The 9,789-nt window shown below is 37.4% G+C and overlaps 1 protein-coding gene across 1 annotated transcript; it reads right to left on the bottom strand.

The window, feature by feature from the left end:
- Window positions 1-242: 242 nt before the first annotated feature.
- On the bottom strand, window positions 243-5,322 carry SUMO1 (small ubiquitin-like modifier 1). Its single transcript, XM_010007331.1, has 4 exons — window positions 5,233-5,322; window positions 3,956-4,033; window positions 2,078-2,149; window positions 243-1,139 (listed from the first exon to the last, which is right to left on the bottom strand). The coding sequence occupies exons 1-4, from the start codon at window positions 5,320-5,322 to the stop codon at window positions 1,071-1,073; spliced, it is 309 nt and encodes a 102-aa protein (XP_010005633.1). The 3' UTR covers window positions 243-1,070.
- Window positions 5,323-9,789: the final 4,467 nt, after the last annotated feature.

Below are 9,789 nucleotides of genomic sequence, written 5' to 3'. Positions count from 1 at the left end.
TGAAGATGTATGTAACTGTATGTGAATATTCTCCAACAAGAAAATAAATAGCTAGTAGTCTCAAATAGTCACCTGCAAACCAAGCAAATCAAGGATTTTACTGTGGCAAGTCGAAAAAAGTAATTTGTTTTAAAATTAGGTATATTTACAGAGCACTTTTTTTTCTGGCTTCAAAGTATAGTTTCTAGAAAAGCATGCCCTAATTATAAGTTTTTATAGTTTTGCTAATTTTCAAACATTTGAAAAGAAAATACAAGTTGTTTTATAAAATTGTTTTTCTTGTTTATTTTAAATGAAGCTGGTACAGACAATGTCCATTCAAAACCCACGTCCCAGGCCAAAAGGTACAAACAAGAGTGTCAAAGTAACACCAGTTGTGTGCTGTGAACATTCTTGCATGAATACTTGCCTGTACTAATTGCTATATGAAGTTAAAATGCTTCTGGGCTCTTCTGGCAAGACTTAAAAATAATTAGGGTTTTCAATTTTATGTCTTCAGCAAATCCATCTCTGGAGCAAAGTACAGATGACAACAGTTCTAGCTTTTCCATTTCAGACTTGGTAAATCTTCTTTGTTGGGCCATCAGCACAATTTAAGCAAAATAGCTCTGAGTTATGGATACACAATTTCTCCACAGTTTAGTTCTCTGAAAAACTTCATCTCGCACTGAAAGTTATAGTCCAGGAGTGAAACAGTCACACATCAAAACTTCAGGGCAGATATGGAAGTCATTAAGAACACTCGCCCACCTGGCAGATCTTACAGCCTTCGTGCCTGAAATTGCACGAACCTAGTGAACATACAAATGCATGTGTGTACGTGTATTTCTAAAGTGGGGGGGCAGAAGGGAAGAGGGGAGCAGGGTTGCAGCTGGGTCACAAAAGTTCAGCACAATGAAAACAGAAACAATAGTGTATAATGAGCACGAGAATTCAAAATACCAGAGGCTTGAAAATAAACTCCCAGAGATGGGGTGCCAGTTTCAATTCAGTGTTGAACACCACATTACAAAAGAACTATTATTTAAAAATAAAAAAGGATTAAGGGGGAAGAAAACAAACAGAAGGATCTAAACTGTTGAGTGACCCCCCGTCTGTTCCTGATAAACTTCAATCACATCTTCCTCCTCCATCCCCAGCTGTGAGAACAGAGAAAAGACAGCATATAATTGTTATAAATCTGGCATGCTGAAATCAGAGCAGCTCCTAGACAAGTTATACAATGTTTTGTTCCTCTGTCCCATCACAGTTCAAAGGGGTGAAAAAAAACTTCAGTCACCATCTCACTAACCAACACTCCTGATTTTTCATCCTTTTCCTTCAGTCTTACATATCTCAGTCAAAGGAAAAGCTTTATCACTGAAGTCTAAATCTGATTGTGAGCAGTATGTATCAGCCTGGAAGCTGCTAGCTTTACTTTTCTCTAAATCCCTTCTTGGGCATCGGATGCATAGAAATGTAACCAACGCCATAGTACATGCACCAGTTGTACAGCCACATGTATTACATATAGCACACTACCAGCTCACAAGATAGCTAAAACCTAAAGCCTGTTTACAACTGTGCTCTCAAAGAGGGCAACTTATTCAATTTCATTCAAAACAGTACATAAGTTTCTGATTTTTCAGGCCATAAACACAAGTGTTCCTTCCTGCTTTGTCATAACAATTGGTGGAAGTCACTGAACATCAGAAGTAACCTGACTTCTGTTTACTTACACTTCAATCTAATAAATGTGAACTAAAAACAGTTATTCCAAAGTCACGCTGAAGTTCTAGCTCAAGAACTGGGAAGTTCCATTAGATTTTTTTCTCTGATAAGCAGTGACTACATTCTTCAGAGACAACATGAAGATTCAATTGGTCTCCTTCTGAACTGCATACCATCCTTATTATAGATTGTAGTGAGACAAACAAATTAAGACTGTATTTAACTAAGTATAGTCCAAAAAGTTGGCTATCTTTCTATTTAACACCTTCATTCTATTTAACAGTCTAGCAGAACAGAGAAACTAGCCAATTTGATATTCAGTTTCTCTAGTGAACTGTGCAGCACTTTTTCTAGGAAAAAAACTCACCTCCTTGGGGGTATGATTATCAGTAATTCTCTGACCCTCGAAGAGGAACCTGAGTGAATTCATTGGAACACCCTAGAAAAAGAAACAGATGTACAAGAAAAAAAACTTACTGAAACTTGTATGGATTTATAAGCACAACATTTTCAATGAAAACACCACATGTGAAAGTCAAATGTTAGTTCCTGTTATGCAGGGAGCTCAGCTATTCTTTTGCAACTGTGCAGATGACAAAGTGACTCAAAGAACATGACAGTACTGAAACTTATTTATTCTAAAGTCTCACTGGAATTCTACCTCAACAGCCTGGAAGTTTCCTTAGCTTTTTTCCCCTTGTCATTTTTTTTCTTCACAAATTACATACTGACTACACCCTCTCTTCTGAGACAACATTACACATGAAGGTCCTGGTTTTTTTCTGAACTGCATATCACCCTTATTAAAGGAACACTATGTTTACTTCATGAACTCCTACCACAACAGGTAGGAATAGTAACCTTTACTGTTTTCAGTTCTGCAAAAGCTCTACAAAAAAGAGCTGAGTGAGGCAAAAAAGAAACACCAAACAGGGAGATAGGAACATCCCAATGATAAATAAAATAAAATTACAGTATGCCTATTACATGGTGTGCCTGTATTACAGCAGAATATCATACTCCACCTCAATAGATAAGGCAAACACTTTTTTCTTCTCTCTCAAGTTATGAGCAAAAAAAAAACACAAGTGAAATATGACCTGGCTTGCACATCAATTAGATCTGAAATATTGCTTGCAAATAACTACATAGAAAAATCCACAGGAAAAACCCAGCTCTTCACAGTATTCCAACAACCTCTCTGGCAAACTTGGAAGGCATGGTCACAGTTCCTTTACCAGAGAAGAGCTACTTGACACCAAAAACAGTATTGACTACTGCTGAAGGAAAACAAGACAATCCAGAATTCAGCACAGAAGACAGATTCATTCAAACATTAACTTATTTTGTAAAAAAAAAAAAAGTCCACATACATACATTTTCATCACTCAGTAATACTCATGTATGATTATTTCTAAAATCTGACTTTAAAATTTCAAGTTTTTCAAATGAAAAAAAGTTTAATTTTTTAGACTTGGCTACAAAATCTCTGGTGTTTGATCTTTTCTTTCCTCCTACTCCAGAAGGACAGCAAAAAAGAACACATTCTATAAAAGAAGAGTTCAATTCACCAGTTCCACTTTCCCCAAGCCATTCTGACAAAAAATAAAGTATTATTTCTTATATTTCCTGAAGTGAATACCAACACAGTTACTCAAGAAAAGATCACACAAGGCATCTATCCCCAAAGCTGGGGATAAACTAGGCCAGGGCTTCTGGAAGCAGCATCAGTGAGTCCATAATATCTGCCATAGCATCTGAAATGAAGACTTTACCTACATTCACAATTAATGTTGCAGATTCCTTTACCTTAGGGCATAACAACTAGTACTAATCAATTAACATATTACAGCTGTAACAATGCCTAAGGCTGCTTTTTCTTACCCTAAACATTCTACAGCTTTAAGGGAATTTTGCTTGGAGACAGATTTTACAGTAAATATAAATGCATGCCTCGGCAGTTTAAAAGGTAACTTCTATGCCTTCTGAGCAGCCATTGTATATTTTCAGTCATTCTAACTTGCTACTACAAATTTGCAACTGTCTTAACTAGAAATACCTTTATTTGGCAAAATAAATTTTGAGATACATAGTATTTGTACTGCCAGATACCTGTCCCCATGATAAGTAGACAGAAGTTTGACTGTCTCAACAGATGTCTTTATTTGAAAGAAGTGAGAAAAGTACAGCTAAAGTGTTTGGCTTTATTTTCTTTTTAAAGGCAGAGTGTCACTGCTTCACAAACCTGTCTTTGACAGTACGATTCTTTGAGTTTCTTGAGATGTGTTGTCATTTTCACCTTGAAGTGAATTTCACTGCTGTCCTAAGAACAGAAAAGAAAGAAGTTACTCTCTTTGTAGTAACTGCTTACTTTATCTATGCAAATTTTAAGACTTTCATTCAGAAGAACAATCAAAACTAACATTGAATACAGTTTAACTATCACCATGCATAGCTCAGTGCATGATAAAATGAGCCTTCAGGATGATGTATCATTCACTAAATTCATCATGGCCTTCCACAGTTCAGAACAGATGGCACAGTATAGCCTTAGGCTCACTATGAAGGTTTTTTATTTAAAAGTATTAAAAACCATACATGGTTCAGTCTGTGCTTCCATCTTTCCTCAGCTGATATACTTATGAAATACAAACATACAAACACAAGAACTTCTGTTCTAACATTCCAAAAGACACAAGTTAAAGCTTGCAACTCAAAATATATACAAAACCTTGTCCAATTAAGGTAATTATCCAGAAGTTAGGATACTCAGCAGACTTGGCAACACAACACTAACCTAAGGAAAAATTGTAGGTCTCATTATTCTATAGCCTATCAGCCATAAGATGAGTAACTACAATTATCAAGATGGCTACAGACAAAACAGACTGCAAGAGATTCTGTACAAAAAGCATGTGGGTCACGTTTAGCTTCTGAATGTGTTATAATCATTGCTAACTAAACTAGCAAGAAGCAAGCTAGTTTGTGTTAGTCCTGCTTAAAGTCATCCATCTCCAGTCAACAGCACAGTAATTGCATTAATACTCCCATAAACAATAATGAGTTAAGTCATGTGAGCCAGAGGTTCTTTGCACAGAAGGATTTCTGTTCAAGAAAGATCTTGACATCAACATTCCAATGCAACTTGAATTCAGACTTATACATCTATCAACATGCCAGCCAACAAAATCCTCTTCCTGTCCGTCCAAGAAAGCTAATCTCATGCTTAGTGTACTAAATGAACTCTCGACACCTGAAGTTATTAATTTTGCCACATATTTAATTCATATCCTTGGATAAATTAATGTCCTAGTTTTAAGATAGGGATCATTCTAACCAAATGCTGAATCACAGGAGTAAGTCACTCAAGCTTTTAAAGAAAATTGGCAATTGGTAAGTCATTTACAGCAGGGAAGGATCTACACTGAAGAAGTGCAAGTATGAATTTTTGTTTGTTTACTTCTACAGTACAAAACCTCACACCTCCACCAAATATCAACAAGTTCTTATGTAAAAACTCACCTGCCCAATGACTTTGAGTTTTATGTACTCCCCTTCTTTCTTGTCTCCTAAGTCTTCAGCTGAAGGTTTTGCTTCCTGCAAGAAAAACATTAAAAAAAAATCTAATCAGTTCAACACTTATTTTCACTGGACAGTAAGATAGTTATCCTCCTTATTACATGACATCAGACTATCCAAGGCACCTTCTTCCTTTCTCTGTGTGAAAATAATAGCAACACACAGTATTATGAAAGGCTGTCTGTCTGCCTGTACGAGAAACACTGAAGAACTTCAGAGATAAGAGAAAGATCATTTGGAAATAGATGACACTCACAAAAAATGAGACGTATGATTTTGTACAACTCCTAGTCAACAGACTGCAAAAAAGAAATACGGGAAGTTTACTAAGAGGCTTATATTTGACAGGAAAAAATAACAGTAGGAGGAGGTAAACAGAAAGCACTTAAGACACCCTTTCAGTGTTAAGGGAGTTAACCATGGCAACATTTTTCAGTCTATTGCTTCAATACTAGTCACTACTTCCAGAAGGATGGTCAGCCACCCTATTTTCAGTGACAACAAAACACCAACAACTAACAGCTTCCTTCTAGCATGCTTGCTTTAAGATCACAATACTTAAAGGTTCTTAAAAGTTGCAGTTCTTTGCAGCATAAGAATTGCACAGACAAGTTTGATTCAACAACTTGAGCACTAAAGCTCAAAAGGGTTTAAGTGTTATGTTCCATAAAACATGAACTGAGAACATAAGTTTTCATGTTAGCTGCTGACAGATAAGGCAAATGAAAGGTCCAGGTACTGTTAACCTCATCCCTGTCACAACATACTCTGGATCAGGCCTTTAGTTTATGTTGCACTGCAGCACAAATGGATTTTACACAGACATTGCCTCAGGTTCAGATAATAGCTGATGAAATCTTGCCAAGTAGTCAGAAACTAGGATACCCTACTGATCATTTTTTAAGTACTCCTCTTATATTTTATTGTTCAACACAAAAGACCAAGTAAAATACGTACAGGTATCTACCACATACATTTTCCCAGCCCTAAACAGACTACTTGCCAAGTATTACAGAAATATCCTTTGTATGATTGGACTTGAACTTCAGGACCAACCCCCCAAAAAACACATATTGACCTTTTGTATTAAGTCCATCCAGATAGCTCTCTGTATCTGGATTTAAACAGCAGACCAGCTCCTTCAAGAGTATTTTTTTTTTTTCCCCTTTAAGAGGCTGAAAAATGTCCAATTACTCTGAATTTTAAAAATGCAGGGAAGGGCAGGGAGGAAAGTCTGCAAACATCTTCCCTGTCTGTACCAGTCTCAGTCTGAAGGAACAAGAAAGGAAGTGCTCTTTGTATCATTTTGACTCACTGCCTCAAGCCATTCAGTTTCTGTGATGACAAAAAAGTATGAGCAAGAGACTCCACATGGTTTTCACTTCTTTTTTTAAATATCCACCTGAGCACAATCTGGACTGCTAGGACTGACTCGTCACCCTTCAAGCTCAAACTGGAAAACTGACCCTAAGCTTTCAAGAAACTACACATCTGCAGGTTTCCAAGCAAGTCACTTCAAAAGTGTGAGTCTTCAATGGTAACAGTCACAGTAACTATGCTCCCCACCAAAGTTTTCCCTAACATATCTGAACTCTAACCTCATGGGACTATTTATGGCAATAAAAATACACTGCTTTCCACTTCTGACTAAAAAGCAAAAAAAAAAAAAAACCCAACGAAACCCAAACAAACTGTGACTTGTTCAAATAACTTGCGCAACTTGCATTTTTACTGTCCATATGCAGGATTACTAACCTCCAGGAATCAGAAAAGAGTTTCAGATCTCTACAGATCTGAAGTTTGCAACTTCAAAACTATCTCCTGTTTTGCCATCATTGAAAAAAAAATATTTAAGAGCATCCTGTCCCTTTACATGGTATTTCAGGTCAGTCACCAAGCTGCACAGTGGCACATAATCCCACCAGTCCAGACATTTGTAGTAGTTCATACAGTTCTGTGCATTGCAACAGATCTACCCGCTTCGCTTTCCAAAACAAATGAACCTGTACAAGCTACAACTTCTTATGAGAGTGCCTCTAGCCAATATGAGTGGAAATGAGTGATTCAAAAGATGTTTGATCCCTATTCCCAGGGAGCTACAGTATTAAAAACAAATAGGGGAAGCAGGAAATAGTAAAAAAAGCAGAGGGAACTGGAGTCTCAAAGGATCATACCATGAAGATGTTCCTTTAAAGCTCGAGTAAGCTTTCGCCCATAAAATAAGAGCAAACAGAGCTGTAGTTTCAGGAAAAAGAAAGTAGCAAGATCAAATCTGTGTTGACAATGCCAATAACTGAAGCTTAAAAAAACCCACAAACAACAAGCTATTTGAAATCAGAACACAAGATCCAGCAAGTATGAAATAGCTCCCTGCACTTTGCGAGTGAACTGTAATTCCATTCAAGGCCCAATGGTAAAACTAACACAAGAACACTTAAAAACAAAGAAAGCAAAAAAATTGCAAAGTCACTAAACCACAAGCATTCACTAACACAATTCTGAATCAGCAATCTTCAAGCAAGCCTTCAGACTTTCTACTTGCATTGTAAAAAAACCTGATGTTTAGGGTATCTCATGAAACAGTACATAGAAAAAGACTGCCATGCAAACAGAGCAGGAATACCACAACACTCCAATTTCTTAACTTTTCACTAGATACCTGAAGTTTTAAAGGCTTCATTCCACAGTCTTCCTAAATAGCACAAAATAAGGGTCCTAGTACTGTCTCACATTTATATATGAATATTAAATTAATAACCATAAAAAGCACCCAAGGTTTATTGGGTGAAACACACTGGTATTGCTACTGCAACTAATGAAACCACAAAAACACTTTAAGGCAGTACATTCTAAGTTTCCTCCTCCAATTTTCTGAAGTGCTCAAACTGCCATATCTGAGCCTAAGAAAACTGTTATACTCAGAACACGTTAGATAATATTTAAAAAAACAAAATTTAAAACACTAGAGAAATACTGTTTCAACACACTTCCTAACATATAAACTCTTACATTTCTTACAGAAGCAGAAAAATGCATACAAACAACAGCATTCTTTGTTAGTAGCACATGAGGAGACAAAAATACCAGCATCTAGATTCAATTAAAGCAAAAAAAAAAACCCAAGACCTTTGAAGGATGAGAAAAAAACCTTTTTTTGTTTCTGCTTAGATCCCAACAAGCTTCCATGTGTTTTTTAAGTCTGCCTTTCTTGCAAGAATTTTGACTTAGCATAAAACTTAATTTCCTACTGGAATTAAAGTAACTAAATCAAGTATTCTGCTTTATTTATAGTAAACGGACAAGCCAAAATTATCATAACTGGTGACAAATTACGTCCTCTTAACCTCATTCTAGGCTGCAGAAAGGAAGACACTGTAAGCAATCCAGAATTTTGGGTAATCCAATTGTTTCTGCAGGGTTTCTAAACAGAGGAGTGAGATGTACAGTGTTGCATTACCTGTTATACTGTTACTTATCTGTTTAGCTCTTGCTGCACAATCCCCCAAAAGTGCATGAAACAACATAACAATGCTTAGGTTATCTATTAAAGAAAAAATTAAAAATCGAGATCCTTATTCAAAGACTTAAAATATGCATCTAAAAAGGTCATTGCATATGATGAATTTTATGTACTTCGAGCATTCCCAAAGAACAAATATGTATTTTAGCAGAACCTGCCCAGAAAAGGAATTACCTAATTAAAACTATGTGTTAAAACATGCCTTAGTTCACAAACGCAGAGAGCTACAGAGCAGATCAGGAGAAGATCTGTCTACAAAATCAAGTTCAAAATTAGCCTTTTCTTGTGCAGCCACTTTCACATACTTTACTACACGGGAAAGTGTCCTGATGGGTGCCAGCAGAAGCTGTGCTCCTGGCTGCAGTCCCACAGGCAGAAATAGGCTGCAGCACATCCTCACCAGTAGATTGATTGTGCTGGGAAGCTGGGGGGGTGGGGAAGAAGACCACCAGTGCATACAGCAACGGCTTTTATTCACGGATTATCATGTATCAAGGCTGTTTCTCAAAACAGACAACATGCACTAAACTTAGTCTCGTCTCTGGATACTATTAATTTCCTGGCTGGCACCAGTACTGTTCTTGACTTCACTGCACTGCAAGAAACATTTGTAGCTGACATTGATTTTTCCAAAGTCGAATCGTCATAACAAAGTTCGAAAACACTGCCACAGGAAGGCAATATAACAAAAAACCAAGGCAGAGCAGAACGTAAAACCGAAACGCTGTTCCAACTTCCTACCAGCAGGTCACACAGCCCAGGCCAGAGCTGTAAGCAAAGGGCTTACACATGCCCGCCAAGCCAGCCGGCAACTCGTGATAAAAGTAAACAAGTCACCAGCTGAGAAGTCAGAATTAACAAGAACGTAACGATGTAAGAGGAGCGGAGGCAGGACGGACTCGCGGCGAAGGACGGCGCGCTGGACACGGGCAGGAACCCTGCGCTGCCCCCGCGCCCTTCGCGTTCCTCGGGCAAGCAGA

Source organism: Chaetura pelagica, unplaced genomic scaffold (genome assembly GCF_000747805.2).
Source record: "Chaetura pelagica isolate M959 unplaced genomic scaffold, ChaPel_1.0 scaffold21, whole genome shotgun sequence".
NCBI lineage: Eukaryota > Metazoa > Chordata > Aves > Apodiformes > Apodidae > Chaetura > Chaetura pelagica.
This window is presented reverse-complemented; position numbering and strand designations above follow the sequence as displayed.